Source organism: Scyliorhinus torazame, chromosome 13, assembly GCF_047496885.1.
Source record: "Scyliorhinus torazame isolate Kashiwa2021f chromosome 13, sScyTor2.1, whole genome shotgun sequence".
Classification (NCBI taxonomy): domain Eukaryota; kingdom Metazoa; phylum Chordata; class Chondrichthyes; order Carcharhiniformes; family Scyliorhinidae; genus Scyliorhinus; species Scyliorhinus torazame.
In genome coordinates, this window is record NC_092719.1 from 194,485,145 (window position 1) to 194,503,940 (window position 18,796).

Sequence of the window (18,796 nt, forward strand, 5' to 3'; positions counted from 1 at the left end):
GACTTGCATTTTCTGTTCTCCTGTGGGTCTGTTTTCGGCCATTCCGAGAGATCCTTTAAAACACGCCAGCCAGTGCTTGAAGATTGCCGCTGAGTTCGCCGCGTGGGGGCTGAGTTGCAGACACTCCGGCTTGATTTGAAGCTCCATCCTTTTAAATCTAGCTTATTAAATTGATGCACGATCAATGATCACTAAAGCGAGGTTGTAGTCCAACTGAAGGCTTTAATAAGCTAGATGTTTCCCCCAGCAGCTCAGGTACAGAATGAAGGCTGCTGGGGCGGCACGGGCTCTTATACCCCACCTAGCAGGGCGGAGCTACCATACAGCGTGACCAATAGGAAGCATACAATATCTACCAATGGTGTTCCAGCATTACCAGGTATCGTAATACCTCAACACAGACTACCACACACCTCACCTCTGATCCCGCGTGACTTCACCTTTTGTAACAGTCTGCCATGAGGCACCTTGTCAAAGGCTTTACTAAAGTCCATTTGTTTCCAAATGGGTTTAAATCCTGTCACTGAAAATTCTCTCCAATAATTTACCTACTAACATGTGAGGCTCACTGGCCTGTAGTTTCCAGGATTATCCCTGCTACCTTTCTTAAACAGCTGTACCTCATTAGCTATTCTCCAGTCTTCTGGGATCTCACCTGTAGCCAATGAGGAGACAAAGATGTCAGTCAAGGTCCCAGCAATTTCTTCCCTTGCTTCCCTCAGTATTCTGGGGTAAATCCCATCCGGCCCAGGAGACTTATCTACCTTAATATCTTTTAAAAGACCCAATACCTCCTCCTTTTCGATGTCAATATGACCCAGACCGTCCACACACCCTACCCAAGAATCATCTTCCACAAAGTCCTTTTCTTTGGTGAACACTGATACAAAGTACTCATTTAGTACCTCGCCCATTTCCTCTGGCCGAACATAAGTGGTCCAATCGTTTCCCTGGCTACCCTCTTGCTTTTTACGTACGAATAAAAAGCTTTGGGATTCACCTTAATTCTACTTGCCAATGACTTTTCATGACCCCTACTAGGCCCTCCTAATTTCCCGCTTAAGTACCTTCCTACTTTCTTTATACTCCTCAAGGGTATTGATTGTCCCCACCCCTCTAGACCGTACAAAAGCCTCCTTTTTCTTTTTGACGAGGTTCACAATATCCCTCATTGTCCAAATCGCCCTAAACCTCCTATGAGCTTTCAATGAGCTTTATTTTTGTGTTGGGGCCAGTTTGTGTGTTTATTATGCAGAGCGAGGCCAACAATGCGGGTTCAATTCCTTTACCGGCTGAAGTTAATCATGAAGGCCTGCCTTCTCAACCTTGCCCCTCGCCTGAGGTGCAGTAATTTGTACGTTTATTATGAACCTCCTTTTCAAGTTTTGGATCAGTTGTAGATTGGTTGCGGGTAGGGGAAATGAATGATACATAAATAAGGTCCAATGTTAGGATGGTATTCATCTACAGGGTTGAGAATGATCAAGTTAGTTGTTCCACACAACATTTCATTGAGAATATCGGCCCTTCATTACCTCGGTCTTGGTTCAAAAACAAATCAAGACATAATTCCTCATAGACTTCAGTTGGCTTTAATGTATCACATACATAACTGATTAGTAAGTTTTTCCAATAGCAAATTTTGCAATGGACATTAAATACCTGTCTTCCAGCGCCTCGAACCAACACCTTGGAAGATACAGAATCACAATCTTCAGAAAACGCTGCAGCGTGACCTGCCTTCAGTTCAGTGTCATAAAGTTCACGGATGTCTCCTAATGCCACCGAGTGCAAGAAGAACAACAAAGAACAAAAAATGAGCTTACATTTATATAGTGGCTTTGAGGCTGAAATGTTTCAAAGTGTTCATGCAATTGGAATGCTGTTTCATCTATAACAAGCAAATGTAGACATTTTCACTTACAGATATAGGATTATGAAAAGACTTTTCATTAAAAATAAATTTTTGCAAATTACTGCCATCAATTGATGGAAATGCAGCTGCTATCAATTCAGCTTAAATAAGTAAATATAATGGTTGAAAATTAAAGAGTTTTGAAACAGTTTTAAATCAACAATCCAGTGCATATTGTTCTCCAACAAAAGCAGAAAATACTGGACAATCTCAGCAGGTCTGACAACATCTGTGGAGAGAGAACAGAGCTGATGTTTCGAGTCTGGTTGACTCTTTGTCATTAGCCAGTTCATTAAATCGTGAAACCTTCCTCTTCGCAATGCTCTGTCTGTTGTCTTTTAAGCTACATTTAATGCTCACAATTGAAGCAAAGCAAAAGTTTACCTTGCACAATCACATCATCATCCAGGTAAATGGCCTTCTCTGTGCCAGAAATCAACATAGGTAGGTAAAACCTCACAAAAGTCAACTGAAAACAAGATAAAAAATTAAATCAAGATATTAGTTTTGATATTCTATTCTAATTCAATTAGTAAAATGATCTAAGTTTACTATAATGATGTACTAGCATGCATTTGTCTTGAGTACAAGATGAAATGTCTTTTACAATTAATCTGTCAAGTATAGATATAGGGCGGGATTATCCGCATCCCCTGCCGTTGGCTGGCGGTGGGATCAAAAGACCCCGCTGCTGTCAACAGGGTTTCTCTCTTGCAGTTTGTAATCTGTTCAATACCCATGCTTCTTTGCACCCTCCTGCAACTGGGAAACCCTCGGCAGTGATTCATTGGCGGCGGGACTGGAGTTGAGAGGATTCAGAGTGCAGACAAGGTTGCAATACAGATAAGTGTGAATGGATGAATTACAGAAAATACAGCATTTCCTGTTTTGTTTCAGATTCCAGCATCCCCAGTAATTTACTTTTATATATATATATATATGGATGGATTATGTTTGTTTTGTTGTATTTGGAAATGTCAGTTTTTATTCATAACTTCATTTTGAAGATTAAATACGTAATGTAGAGCAAGTCCGAGCATTAATCTTTACTTTGGTAATGAGTTTCTGATCTCAGCAAGTGTGGCTGTACAGCAACTGCTATTGAGCTCTGTATCTGGGATAAGGAAGTGAAAATATCTGTGATTCCCACTCCCGACTGTTATCCATCAATTTCTCCAGAAAGTGCATTTGTTTAGATATTGAGTGAGAACAGGTTCCGCTTGATTTATTATGCCCCCTGTGATAAGAACATAAGAACAAGAAGCAGGAGTAGGCCATCTGGCCCCTCGAGCCTGCTCCACCATTCAATGAGATCATGGCTGATCTTTTGTGGACTCAGCTCCACTTTCCGGCCCGAACACCATAACCCTTAATCCCTTTATTCTTCAAAAAACTATCTATCTTTATCTTAAAAACATTTAATGAAGGAGCCCCAACTGCTTCACTGGGCAAGGAATTCCATAGATTCACAACCCTTTGGGTGAAGAAGTTCCCTCTAAACTCAGTCCTAAATCTACTTCCCCTTATTTTGAGGCTATGCCCCCGAGTTCTGCTTTCACCTGCCAGTGGAAACAACCTGCCCGCATCTATCCTATCTATTCCCTTCATAATTTTATATGTTTCCATAAAATCCCCCCTCATCCTTCAAAATATTAACGTGTACAGTCCCAGTCTACTCAACCTCTCTTCGTAATCCAACCCCTTCAGCTCTGGGATTAACCTAGTGAATCTCCTCTGCACACCCTCCAGTGCCATTACGTCCTTTCTCAAGTAAAGGACTTTACTTGAGGTGTGGCCTCACTAACACCTTATACAATTGCAGCATAACCTCCCTAGTCTTAAACTCCATCCCTCTAGCAATGAAGGACAAAATTCCATTTGCCTTCTTAATCACCTCTTGCACCTGTAAACCAACTTTTTGCGACTCATGCACTAGAACACCCAGGCCTCTCTGCACAGCAGCATGTTTTAATATTTTATCATTTAAATAATAATCCCGTTTGCTGTTATTCCTACCAAAATGGATAACCTCACATTTGTCAACATTGTATTTCATCTGCCAGACCCTAGACCATTCACTTAGCCTATCCAAATCCCTCTGCAGACTTCCAGTATCCTCTGCTCTTTTTGCTTTACCACTCATCTTAGTGTCGTCTGCAAACTTGGACACATTGCCCTTTATCTATTGATCTATTACCTTAGCAGACAGATAACAGCCATTTGGGTTACGTACCCAGAACTGTATCCCAGAAAGGAGCATTAGGAGAGAGAAGGAGAATATTGACAAGTCCTATAAGTTCAGCGTACAAAACTATTTATCTACAATCAAGCAAAGCCAATGGTGTTCATCCATTCTCATATCGGCTACTCCCAGCCTTAACCAGGCATACCATCAGAGTGCTAACCTCGTCCAAATATGGTAGGTCACTGTTGATCATGCTTCGTACTTACTTACTGTCTGTTTCCTTACAGACATGCAACAGCAATATAGGTTTTAAATGGCTCTTTATAACCAAAGTTTCCTTTAGTCGAGTGTGTGGGCGATCTGTTTAAATGCATGGCCCCATTATTGGATTGTATTTGGTTGGATTGGATTTGTTTATTGTCATGTGTACCGAGGTACAGTGAAAAGTATTTTTCTGCGAGCAGCTCAACAGATCATTAAGTACATGGGAAGAAAAGGGAATAAAAGAAATACATAATAGGGCAACACAAGGTATACAATGTAACTACATAAGCACCGGCATCGGATGAAGCATACAGGGTGTAGTGTTAATGAGGTCAGTCCATAAGAGGGTCATTTAGGAGTCTGGTAACAGCGGGGAAGAAGCTGTTTTTGAGTCTGTTCGTGCGTGTTCTCAGATTTCTGTATCTCCTGCCCGATGGAAGAAGTTGGAAGAGTGAGTAAGCCGGGTGGGAGGGGTCTTTGATTATGCTGCCCACTTTCCCCAGGCAGAGGGAGGTGTAGATGGTGTCAATGGATGGGAGGCAGGTTTGTGTGATGGACTGGGCGGTGTTCACGACTCTCTGAAGTTTCTTGCGGTCCTGGGCCGAGCAGTTGCCATACCAGGCTGTGATGCAGCCAGATGGGATGCTTTCTATGGTGCTTTCATTAAAATTCTTTTTGCAGCGGTGCGAGAGCATCAATTTGACACGTGCACTGGCTGTGCAGGAACTTTCAGGTTGCTATACGGCTACACATCTTAGAGGGCACATGGCTTGTAATACCTATTTTACCCTAATTTAATTCAATCTTTCCATTCATGCCCCTTTTCCTCAAACTGAGGAAATCCAAATTCAACAAAGTTTCTTGTGTTCACACGTACTGCTGGCTAGAGACACAAATGAGGCAGTATACCCCAGCCATTGGTGTTAATTTTCTTTCAGCATGTACTGTTCAGCAAGGATCTGTTCTGGGACCTCTGCTCTTTGTGGTTTTTATAAATGACTTGGATGAGGAAGTGGAAGGGTGGGTTAGTAAGTTTGCCGATGACATGAAGATTGGGGGAGTTGTAGATAGTGTTGAGGGTTGTTGCAGGTTACAACAGGACATTGAAAGGATGCAGAGCTGGGCTGAGAAGTGGCAGATGGAGTTCAACCTTGATAAATGTGAAGTGATTCATTTTGGAAGGTCGAATGTGAATGCTGAATACAGGGTTAAACACAGGATTCCTGGAAGTGTGGAGGAACAGAGGGATCTTGGCGTCCACGTACATAGATCCCTCAAAGTTGCCACCCAGGTTGATAAGGTAGTTAAGAAGGCGTATGGTGTGTTGGCTTTCATGAACAGGGGGATTGAGTTTAAGAGCCGCGAGGATTTGCTGCAGCTTTATAAAACCCTAGTTAGACCACACTTGGAATATTGTGTCCAGTTCTGGTTGCCTCATTATAGAAAGGATATGTATGCTTTGGAGAGGGTACAGAGGAGATTAACCAGGATGCTGCCTGGACTGGAGGGCATGTCTTATGAAGAAAGGTTGAGGGAGCTAGGGCTTTTCTCACTGGAGCGAAGAAGGGAGAGAGGTGACTTGATAGAGGTGTACAAGGTGATGAGAGGCATGGATAGAGTGGATAGCCAGAGACTTTTCCCCAGGGTGGAAATGGCTGTCACGAGGGGACAACATTTTAAGGTGATTGGAGGAAGGTATAGGGGAGATGTTAGAGGTAGGTTCTTTACACAGAGAGTGGTGGGTGTGTGGAATGCACTGCCAGCAGAGGTGGTGGAGTCAGAGTCATTAGGGACATTTAAGCGACTCTTAGACAGGCACATGGACAGCAGTAAATTGAAGGGGTGTAGGTTAGGTTGATCTTAGATTAGGATAAATGGTCGGCACATCATCGTGGGCTGAAGGGCCTGTACTGTGCTGTACTGTTCTATGTACAGTCATTAGTTATATCTTCCATTTTGCTCTGAGTGTTGGGGGGTAAGGTAAGAGTGGGAGTTTTAGAGGATTAGCCATAATCTTTTTACATTTTTTAAAAAGGCCAACATAAATTGCTGGTAATTTTACTACATTACAAATTGCTAGTGGAAATTTTAAAATTCTTCAGATTTAAAGAAGGAAAAAAAAGGGCCCATAGTGGGACTAGCCAGAGGAGTAAATTAGGGCAGTTAATATTTTTTCTTCTTTTTTTATAACTTTAGAGTACCCAATTATTTTCTTTCAATTAAGGGGCAATTTAGCCTGGCCAATCCACCTAACCTGCACATCTTTGGGTTGTGGGGGTGAAACCCACGCAGATACGGGAAGAATATGCAATTAGGGCAGTTAGTAAACCAGTTCAGGCATTCTCCCATGTTTGCGTGGGTCTCACCCCCACAACTCAAAGATGTGCAGGGTAGGTGGTTGGCCACACTAAATTGCCCCTTAATTTGGAAAATAAATGAATTGTGTACATTAAATTTTAAAAAAGTAAACCGGTTCAGTCTGGTTTCTCTCAGCAGGGGAGGCTGAGGCTATAAAAACAGCTTGTTCAGTGCCTTGCAAGGAGTTTAGGGAAGTCGGGGAGCAGAGATTTAAAAAAAAACGGGAGGTGTGAGGGACACCTCTGGGCAGAGGGCTGAGTTTGAAAAACAATCCAGGGGTGACATCATAGAACATAAAAAATACAGCACAGAACAGGCCCTTCGGCCCACGATGTTGTGCTGAACCTTTGTCCTAGATTATCATTGAATTTACAGTGCAGAAGGAGGCCATTCGGCCCTTTGAGTCTGCACCGGCTCCTGGAAAGAGCACCCTACCCAAACTCAACACCTCCACCCAACACCAAGGGCAATTTTGGACATTAAGGGCAATTTATCATGGCCAATCCACCTAACCTGCACATCTTTGGACTGTGGGAGGAAACTGGAGCACCCAGAGGAAACCCACGCAGACACGGGGAGGACGTGCAGACTCCGCACAGACAGTGACCCAAGCCGGAATCGAACCTGGGACCCTGGAGCTGTGAAACAATTGTGCTATCCACAATGCTACCGTGCTGCCCTTAAGAACAAATAAATCTACACTATATCATTTTACCGTAATCCATGTACCTATCCAATAGCTGCTTGAAGATCTCTTAAATTTATGTCCCCTTGTAATGGTTTGTTCCACCCGGGAAAAAGTCTCTGACTGTCTACTCTATCTATTCCCCTGATCATCTTATAAACCTCTATCAAGTCGCCCCTCATTCTTCTCCGTTCTAATGAGAAAAGGCCTAGCACCCTCAACCTTTCCTCGTAAGACCTACTCTCCATTCCAGGCAACATCCTGGTAAATCTTCTTTGCACCTTTTCCAAAGCTTCCACATCCTTCCTAAAATGAGGCGACCAGAACTGTACACAGTACTCCAAATGTGGCCTTACCAAAGTTTTGTACAGCTGCATCATCACCTCACGGCTCTTAAATTCAATATAAAATAGAGATGCAGTGTTTGTACCTGCATGATGTGGGAGCTGGTAAACCCCAATGTGGTTTTTAGTGAACACATCTGTAGCAAGTGCTGGTTGCATGAGGAACTTTGGCCTCAAGAGTTGATGAGCTGGAGTCTGAGTTTTGGAGGCTGCGACACATCAGGGAGGGGGAGAGTTACCTGGACGCTGTGTTTCAAGAGGCAGTCACTTCCCTTCGATTAACTACTTTGAATTCAGCCAGTGGTCAGGGACAGGAGGGTGTGAGGTAGGTAGAGGGATCCAAGAGGTAGGGTTATAGGTTATAGGAGCCTCAGCCCTTGTCCAACAGGTTTGAGATTCTTGCTCCCTGTGTGGATTAGAGCAGGGACTGTGAAGAGGATGAGCAAACAGACCTCAGCACTGTGGTGCAGGGATCCATTCAAGCGGGGGGAGAGAAAGAAATGTAGTTGTAATCGGGGTTAGTAAATTTAGAGGCATAGACACTTTTCTCTGTGACCAGGATCAAAAGTCCTGAAGGTTGTGTTGCCTACCTGGTGCTCGGGTTTAGAATATCTCACCTGGGCTGCAGAGGAACTTGGGAGTGGGAGGGTAAAGATCCAGTTCTCGTGGTCCATGTAGGTACCAACGACATAGGTAGAACAAGGATAGAGGTTCTGCTGAAGGAATATGAGCTGGTAGGGGCTAAGTTAAAAATCAGAACCAAAAAGGTAATAATCTCCAGATTACTACCTGAGCCACGAGCTAATTGGCATGGTAGCACAGTAGTTAACACTGTTGCTCACAGCACCGGGGTCCCAGGTTCGATTCTTGGCTTGGGTCACTGTCTGTGCGGAGTCTGTACGTTCTCCCAGTGTCTGCTTGGGTTTCCTCCGTGTGCTCCGGTTTCCTCCCAGAGGTCCCGAAAGACGAGCTGTTAGGTAATTTCGACATTCTGAATTAATTCTCCCCCCCGTGTACTCGAGCAGGCGCCAGAATGTGGCGACTAGGGTATTTTCACAGTAACTTCATTGCAGTGCCAATGTAAGCCTACTTGTGACAATAAAGATTATTATAATAATTGGTATAGGGTTAATAAGATTAAAGAGGTAAATGCGTGGCTCAAAGGCTGGTCTGGGAGAAACCGGTTCGAATTCATGTGGATGTTGGCACCAGTACTGGGGAAAGAGGGGGTTGTTCCGATGGGACGGCCTTCACCTGAATCATGCTGGGGCTGGAGTCCTGGTGAATTGCATAACTAGCACTGTAGATAGGGCTTTAAATTAAATAATGTGGTTGGGGGGGGGGGGGGGGGGGGCGGAGTTCAGTTGTATGGAAAATTAGAAAATCAAAGTTTTTTTTAAATATAAATTTAGAGACCCAATTATTTATTTCCCAATTAAGGGGAAATTTAGCATGGCAATCCACCTACCCTGCACATCTTTGGATTGTGGGTGCGAAATCCATACAGACACGGGAGAATGTGCAAACTCCACACGGACAGTGACCCAGGGCAGGGATTTGAACCTGGGTTCTCAGTGCCGTAGTCCCAGTGGTAACCACTGCGCCACCGTGCTGCTCCCAGTAAATCAAAGTTGAAGGAGAAGGTAGGAATGCAGGTTAATGATGAGGAGTTTAAACTAGTTAAGGGTGGGAGTATTTCAGGAGAGGTTAGTAAAGTTTCCAGAACAAGTAATAGAACAGAGTGTGGAAAGCGGCAGAAATCTAACTTCAGTCAGCGCAGATAAGGGGACAACAATGAGAAGGGGGGCGATCAACGGAGTTGACCTAAATGCGGCAATATATAAAACAAGTAAATGCCCTTGTAGTGCACATTGAAATTGGTGGGTACGATGTTGTGGACATCACTGAGACGTGGCTGCAAGGGGATCAGGGCTGGAATCTTTTTTTTAATTTTTAAAAATGTTTATATATGTATATGTATTTTAAATTTTGATTTTTCTAAAATAAATTGAGAGTACCCAAATTTTTTTTCCAATTAAGGGACAATTTAGCATGTGTAGCCACCTAAATTGGCCAACTCCCGATTTAAAATGGCGAACGGCAAAGGCTGATGGGAAAGTCAGCCAACAAAGACAGAAACCGGCAGGTGCAGGTTTGCTGTGTATTAAAACTCTGCAAAAGGCCAGACAACATCGATACCAGCGACCATCATCATAACAATGTAGCAGCCATCTGCATACTGATGAGCCATCCCCGGGAACAATAAGTAACATTTGGGACACACAAAGCAAAGCCAGACTCCCCGACGCCAGCAGGAGCCAACACAAAGGAGGTGAACGAACACCTCAAGACTGCCCATCGATCAGGGAACCGCTACAGTATTGGAGAAATCGAACCAAGCGACTGGGACAAAGTCCAATCACTTGGGACCAGGTACAGAGTCCGCCCGAAAGGCGGGAAGCCCCTGGGGACTATAAGAGTTAAGCCACAAGTTCAAATCGCTCTCTCTCTCTCTTTGTCCTGCCCGGGTCACCCAGCAACGCGAGCCAACATTGACCGTGACCGGTGCAGTGACCACCGACAGAAGTAAGTCTTAATTCAACGCTCGCTACGAGATAGGCGCTCCTAGCTACCAATCCGTACCAACTTCGAATCCCGCAGACTCAGAACCCGAACGAAAGGCCATTTGTTCCCCTGACCTGGTGGGCCAGTCCGAAGTTAAGTATAGGCCTGTTAGTTGTAGAAGTAGCTTAGACGTAGAATTTGTGCATGAGTAGCGATTACTGTGTATAATAAATGTGCTTTGATTTGAATCTTACTAATCGGTGTATTGAGGTATTGATCATTACTTGGACTTGAACCTCGTGGCGGTATCATAAAGATACCTGGCGACTCGAGAGCAAAGGTAATAAAAGAGAGCAATTGAACCAACGGAAAGTTAGCAACACATGGCCAATTCACCTACCAGGCACCTCTTTTTGGGTTGTGGGGTGAGACCCACGCAGACACGGGGAGAATTTACAAACTCCACACGGACAGTGATTCGGAGCCAGGATCGAACCCTGTTCCACGGTGCCGTGAGGCAGTATTGCAGGGTTGGAATCTAAATATCCAAGGATATGTGTCCTATCGCTAGGTCAGAGGGGGCAGGGGTTGCATTATTAGTAAGAAATTAAATTAAATCGATAGCAAGAAGTGATATTGGGTTGGAAAGCATAGAATCTGTTTGGGTACAATTGAGGAATCGCAAAGAAAAAAAGACCTTGATGAGAGTTATCTACAGGCCCCCCTAGCATTAGTCAGGATGTGGGGCAAAAAATAAATCAAGAGATAGAAAAGACATATAAGAAAGGCAATATTACAATAATCATGGGGGACTTCAGTGTGCAGGTGAACTGGGAAAATTAGGTTGGCAGCAGATCCATAAAAAGGGAATTCGTGGAATGTCTACGAGATTTGTTTTGGAGCAGCTTGTGGTAGAGCCCACTAGGGAACAGGCAATTTTGGATTTGGTGATATGTAATGAAGCAGACTTTTTTCAAAAAAAGAATGCCCAATTCATTTTTCCCAATTAAAAGGCAATTTAGAGTGGCCCATCCACTTACCCTGCACATCTTTGGGTTGTGGGGGCGAAACCAACGTAAACACAGGGAGAATGTGCAAACTCCACACGGACAGTGACCCAGAGCCGGGGTCAAACCTGGGACCTCAGTGCCGTGAGGCAGCAGTGCTAGTAATGAAGCAAATTTGATTAGGGAATTTAAGGTGAAGGAACCCTTAGGGGGCAGTGACCAGAATATGATAGAATTTACCCTGCAGTTGAAGAGGGAGAAGTGGAATCAGGTGTAATGGTATTACGGTTAAATAAAGGTAACTACAAAAACATGAGGGAGGAGCTGACCGAGTTGATTGGAAGGGGAGCCTAGCAGGGAAGAAAGTGGAACAGCAATGGCAGGGGTTTTTGGGGGTTATTCGGGAGACACAACAGAAATTCATCCCAAGGAGGAGGAAGCACGCTAAGGGGAGAATGAGGCAACCATGACTGATAAGGGAAGTCAGGGACAGCATAAAAGCAAAATAAAAAGCATACAATGTGGCGAGGATTAGTGGGAGGCCAGAGGTTGGGAAGCCTTTAAAAGCAAGCAGAGGACAACTAAAAAAGCAATAAGGGGGGAAAGATGAATTATGAGTGAAAGCTAGCTAGTAATATGAAAGAAGATTGCAATAGTTTTTTTCGATATATAAAAGAGAGAGGCAAGAATGGACATTGAACCACTAGAAATGATGCTGCAGAAGAAGTAATGGGGAACAAATAAATGACAGAGGAACTGAATAGGTACTTTGCATCAGTCTTCACAGTAGAAGACAACAGTGGCATACCAGAACTTCAATAGAGTCAGGGGGCAGAGATGAGTGTAGTGACCATCACTAAGGAGAAGGTGCTGGAGAAGCTGAAAGGACTGAAGGTGGAAAAACCACCCAGACCAGACAGACTACACCGTGTGGATTCTGAAGGGGATAGCTGGGGGAATTGTGGAGGCATTGGTGGTGATCTTGCAAGAAACACTGGAGTCAGGGAGGTCCCAGAGGACTGGAAACATCAGAATGTTTTTCCTATACCTTCAACCCCTTGAAGTGAAGATGACCATTGTTAATCTTCTGAGGTAGGGCAGCACGGTGGTGCAGTGGTTAGCACTGCTGCCTCACGGCGCCGAGGTCCCAGGTTCGATCCCAGTCTTGGGTCACTGTCCATATGGAGTTTGCACATTCGCTCCGTGTCTGCATGGGTTTTGCCCCCACAATCCAAAGATATGCAGGTTAGGTGGATTGGCCATGCTAAATTGCCCCTTGATTGGAAAAATGAATTGGGTACTTTAAAATTATTTTTAAAAATCTTCTGAGGTGTTTAGTAGGATTCTTGTGGGCATGTAGGTGGCTGCTAAGGCTGATCTGCCCCTGGGAGGTGCTGCTGCAAATTGAACAGGATATCACAGAAAAATTAGTTTTTGATGAGTTGGTAGCTTGGGATGTCCTCTCCCTGCATTTTCTTTCTCCCTCTGATTTGCACTTGCTTTTGAAGACCGTACCATTTTTTATTTGGTTGTGCAGCAATCCTGATTTCTCCCCGGACTTGAAATCAAAATCAAAACTCCTAAGTGAAGTCTACTGAGTGTCCTTGTAGTGCTTCCTTTGGCCACTATGACAGTGCACCCGCACTCTCCATACATGATTTGTTTTGGGAAGCAAGTGCCAGGCAATCTGACTACATGTCTAGCCCAACAGAAGTACAATTGTCTCAACATGATGTGGATCAGTGGTGAGCAACCTGCAGCCTGGGAACCACATGGGGTTCTGAGTGCAGCCCACAAGACATTTTGTTAACCATTGCCCACATGCAGGCTGCCACATTCTGCTGCTTTCCATCTACATAAGCTTTTTTCTTCCTGGTATGACTGAAGTGATACGCACGTAGAGCAACGACACATGAAGTGAAACGCATGCTGTTTACACACAGCATTGACTGTGAAACTGTGCACTCTCTTCACAATAGTTCCCATAAGTTAGAAGAGGTTTTAATTCTTACAACTTTTTCTGATTAACTATTGGTATTTCGCTGTCAGAACCATCCAAAGTTAGCAATTTAAATCACATTTTCAGATGGTTCCCAGCACAGGGCAATTGCCGTGCAAATCCTTACCTGTGAAGTTCTGAAAGGGGGCACATTTTGGGGGAATAAGCAAACCCTCATCAAGATATGGTAAGACATAATAACAGTAAAACCTCACAAAAGCTTGGAGACAACATGAAACAGACAAGAGTCTAATTGTTTCTAACAGCGTAGGAGGTTAATCAAGAGAGCATTTGATATCAAACTGCTCATTGTTTCTTCACTGATGACTTAAGGCTGATTGAGAATGTGGTTAAAGTACTATGCCCACCTTTCCAGAATTTTGGCTTCTTCTGTGAGCAGTGTTGATTCATTGGCACCAAGGATTGGCGATGAACCAGCAGACTAAGGCCAGTAAATAGATTTCAGGTCAGTGTAGAATCGCTTCCAGTTTTTGTGGTCTGCATATAACACTTATGTTTTCTGGTTCAGCCAAGTATTTTTCATCTCCAAGCTTGGACAATCTTTCGGATGTTTTGGTAGGCATGCTTGGATAGTGATAATGTCTCACTGAGATAAATCACATAGAGACGATGTATCTTTTCCAGTAGCTTTTCCTTAAACCAATCTTGATGCTTATGAGAGGTAAGGCCAAGGGTCTCTTGAGCAGTGGAGTACACTATGTCCCTGAAGGTCGCTCAGCCATCCTCAATACAGTGTGCCCATTTTCACTGTACACATGCGATTCTCTAGTTTCTTTGAGACCCCTTGGTGATTGCCTGTTTGAGCCTTCAGACGCTTCTGAACCTTACATCTAGAGGGATGGACCTTGATATTGAGCTTTAAAAAGTGCTTCGCGGGGCAGCACGGTGGCGCAGGAGGTTAGCCCTGCTGCCTCACGGCACCAAGATCCCAGGTTCGATCCCGGCTCTGGGTCACTGTCCATGTGGAGTTTGCACATTCTCCCCGTGTTTGCATGGGTTTCGCCCCCCCACAACCCAAGGATGTGTAGGCTAGGTGGATTGGCCACGCTAAATTGTCCCTTAATTAGAAAAAAATAATTGGGTACACCAAATTATTTAAAAAAAAAGTTTTTTTGCATGCAACAGTGGTTGCACCCTTAGTAAAATAGGTGGGGTTAACCGTCGGGTCCCTATGTTTAGGGATTTGTCTGCTCTGGCATGCGAAGACTGATTCCGGTTGACTGGGTGGATTAAACAATCTAAGATTCAACGTTCTTGAAGGTGAGGCAGTACTGTGTTGTGGAACACGCAGAGCTTGACAAGACACAGAAGACATCCTGGCCATCTATGCATTCTGCTGTCTAGACCACTGAATAAAGGTAGGTCAGAATGAGAGAGTGAGGCCGACAATGTGCAACTGTTTCTCACAGTATTCCAACTGAGACACAAGTTATGTTCATCATCTGTCACCCATTATCTATTTGTCACAAGTCCAGCGTCAATGGGTGAGTGACAGAGCAGCGGGTGTGGATTCAATGGGAGTTGTAGCTGCTAACCTGCATACAGGTGACTCGGGCCATCATGCCATTTTCCATTGGAATGAAACAGAAATGGAACTCCGAAAACCCTGAATGACTGAGCACAGGACCATACTGTTCACCTTCTTGTATGAGGAAAGGGCTAGAAAAGGTACACTAAACATTATCCCTTTCACATTCCCAGGCAGCAAGTTTCCACTGACAGGGATCCCATCAACTATAAGTTACTTGCAAAAAAGAAAACAAAGCTGACACCGGTCAATGTTAGCGCATGGAATGTGCACAACCTCATGGACATTTCCACAGCCAACAGACCTGAGAGAACAACTGCTCTTGTTGGCAGAGCGGATTAGGTACAACATCAGCACTCTCAGTGAGATTAGTCTATCAGAGGTGGGTCAGCTCAAGAAAACTGTTGCAGGCAACACATTCTTCTGGAGTGGCAAAGAAGAAATGGAAAAGAAGAATGGAGTGAAGCTGGCTTGGGCTTTGCTGTCATGTTAGTAAATTGATTTGCTTTCCCAAGGGTGTTAATGATTGTCCGGTTCTTTAACTCCCTGTGCACAGCAACAGGCAAGCAAATTTAATCAGCGTGTACACCCCTGCCATGGCCACCCTGAGCTCTAAATCACCAAAGTAGTTTTCTGTCTTTATAATCGCAGTAAGGTATTTTGGATGGACTCCCATTCTATACATTAGCATCTAACTGATTATGTCATCACCAGGCAGAGGGATAGGTTTGGGTGTCTGTGTAATGAAAACCATGTGCGGTGGAGACAACTGGACTGACCATTGTCTTATCATTCAAAGTTAAACACCTTCAATGGTTTATTAGGAGAGTGAAGATCAATGACCCTGAAAACGATCAAAACTAAGTTTTAATTCTGGCATCTCAAAACCTAAAGAGTGAAATGTTATAACTTGGAAGGAGGTTACTAATATTTGAATTCTAAAGATGAGGGCAAGTGCAAAGTGGAATTTAAAGTTGTTAATTGGGTACTCTAAATTAAAAAAAAAAAGGAATTTAAAGTTGCACATTTTTGGTCCGCCTTGCAAATAATTTTTAGAAAAACATTAACAATTGTAATTCTACATTTTGATATTGTGAATTAAAGAAAAACAACTGACATAGGCTAATCTTTGAAGATGGGACAAGTTGATAAAACAATTAAAAGAACATGAGATCTTGGGCTCTCAGCTCGAGTTTTGTGTCCAATTTTGCGCACCTCACTATAGGAGGGATGTCAAGGTCTTTTGTAGGGTGCAGAGGTGATTTACTAGAATGCTATCAAAGATGAGACACTCCAATTATATGGAGAGATTAGCGGAGCTGCAAATGTCCTCAGAGTAGATTAAGAATAGATTTAATAGAGGTGTTAAAAGTTATGAAGAATTTTGCTTGACTAGATAAGGAAAAGCTTCCCATTGGCTGCAGGTTGGGTAACCAGAAGACACAGATGTAAGACAATTGGCAACAGGATCAGAGCAGAGATGTTGAGAATTTTGTTTTTGTTTTTACAATGAGTTATGATCTAGATTTCTGATTTCTGGGAGGTAAGTGTATCCTTTAAAAACTCTTACCTTCACAGGAGCAGGCCAGTCGATTTCAGCGGGAGCGGTGCGCAAGTGATTTCTGGGAGGTAAGTGTATCCTTTAAAAACACTTACCTTCACAGGAGCAGGCCAGTCGATTTCAGCGGGAACGGTGCGCAAGTGATTTCTGGGAGGTAAGTGTATCCTTTAAAAACACTTACCTTCACAGGAGCAGGCCAGTCGATTTCAGCGGGAACGGTGCGCAAGTGATTTCTGGGAGGTAAGTGTATCCTTTAAAAACACTTACCTTAACAGGAGCAGGCCAGTCGATTTCAGCGGGAACGGTGCGCAAGTGATTTCTGGGAGGTAAGTGTATCCTTTAAAAACACTTACCTTCACAGGAACAGGCCAGTCGATTTCAGCGGGAACGGTGCGCAAGTGATTTCTGGGAGGTAAGTGTATCCTTTTAAAAAAAACACTTCTTTTCTGTTTTATTTTCTTCCGACCCGCGGACTTCTGGGAAGACCCCCCCACCCCCAACCAATAAATTCTGGTGGAGAGGAAACCCGAGACACTACACGTGTAGTGTCTCCCACCCGCCCTCCTCCTCTAACCTAATAATAAGACCCATTGGTGTGAGGTAAGTGCCATATTATATTATTATTATATTATATTATTAGCATTGTGCAGGTCAAGGTTCGGAGGTGGAGGAGCAGTCTCTGTCAGGGAGAGAACCTGAGAACATCTAAGACACTCAGAAGGTAAGTAAGTGATTTTTACTTTTATGCCTTTTTCAAATTGTGTGTGTCGGGGGAAACTGAAGTGACATCACAGAAAAGCTGTGACCTGAGTGGCTGGTTCGGAATCTACACTAAATTTAAAAAATTAAGCATTGGTAACTAATTAAACATAATTACTTAATTATAATTTAGAGGGGTATCTAAGCCAGAGATCGGAGAGTACTATATTTAGCTTTCGCATTTCTATTAGAAATCTAGTGCTAGGAAACAGATAGTTAGCAGTAACTTTGAAATTTAAAAAAAATATATATTTTTTTAAAAATGTTTTTTTTAATTTTAATTTTAATTCATTGACGCAATGTCAGTTAGAGGGGTGCAGTGCTCTGACTGTGAGATGTGGCAGGTCCGAGAGGCTTCCAGCATCCCGGATGGCTTCATCTGCAGAAAGTGCACCCAACTGGAGCTCCTCACAGACCGCATGGTTCGGTTGGAGCAGCAATTGGATGCACTTAGGAGCATGCAGGTGGCGGAAAGCGTCATAGATCGCAGTTATGTAAATGTGGTCACACCCAAGGTGCAGGCAGAGAAATGGGTGACCAGCAGAAAGGGCAGGCAGTCAGTGCAGGAATCCCCTGTGGTTGTCCCCCTCTCGAACAGGTATACCCCTTTGGATACTGTCGGGGGGGATAGCCTATCAGGGGAAAACAGCAGCAGCCAGAGCAGTGGCACCACGGCTGGCTCTGATGTTCAGAAGGAAGGGTCAAAGCGCAGAAGAGCAATAGTAATAGGGGACTCTATAGTCAGGGGCACAGATAGGCGCTTCTGTGGACGCGAAAGAGACTCCAGGATGATATGTTGCCTCCCTGGTGCCAGGGTCCAGGATGTCTCCGAACGGGTAGAGGGCATCCTGAAGGAGGAGGGCAAACAGGCAGAGGTCGTTGTACATATTGGTACTAACGACATAGGCAGGAAGGGGCATGAGGTCCTGCAGCAGGAGTTCAGGGAGCTAGGCAGAAAGTTAAAAGACAGGACCTCTAGGGTTGTAATCTCGGGATTACTCCCTGTGCCTCGTGCCAGTGAGGCTAGAAATAGGAAGATAGAGCAGCTAAACACGTGGCTAAACAGCTGGTGCAGGAGGGAGGGTTTCCGTTATCTGGACCACTGGGAGCTCTTCCGGGGCAGGTGTGACCTATATAAGGACGGGTTGCATCTAAACCGGAGAGGCATAAATATCCTGGCCGCGAGGTTTGCTAGTGTCACACGGGAGGGTTTAAACTAGTATGGCAGGGGGGTGGGCATGGGAGCAATAGGTCAGAAGGTGAGAGCATTGAGGGAGAACTAGGGAATAGGGACAGTGGGGCTCTGAGGCAGAGCAGACAGGGAGAGGTTGCTGAACACAGCGGGTCTGGTGGCCTGAAGTGCATATGTTTTAATGCAAGAAGTATTACGGGTAAGGCAGATGAACTTAGAGCTTGGATTAGTACTTGGAACTATGATGTTGTTGCCATTACAGAGACCTGGTTGAGGGAAGGGCAGGATTGGCAGCTAAACGTTCCAGGATTTAGATGTTTCAGGCGGGATAGAGGGGGATGTAAAAGGGGAGGCGGAGTTGCGCTACTGGTTCGGGAGAATATCACAGCTGTACTGCGGGAGGACACCTCAGA

General features: G+C 44.2%; 1 protein-coding gene across 12 annotated transcripts in view; it reads right to left on the reverse strand.

Moving 5' to 3' along the window:
* The window catches only part of glt8d1 (glycosyltransferase 8 domain containing 1), an 86,080-nt gene that overhangs the window by 39,542 nt on the left and 27,742 nt on the right, over positions 1 to 18,796 (reverse strand). For all 12 annotated transcript variants that reach the window (XM_072472682.1, XM_072472680.1, XM_072472688.1 and 9 more), the window contains 2 exons: positions 2,300 to 2,384; positions 1,663 to 1,775 (listed from right to left, as the gene is read on the reverse strand). In XM_072472682.1, the coding sequence (XP_072328783.1) occupies positions 1,663 to 1,775; positions 2,300 to 2,384 (198 nt within the window). The remainder of the gene's footprint in view (positions 1 to 1,662; positions 1,776 to 2,299; positions 2,385 to 18,796) is intronic.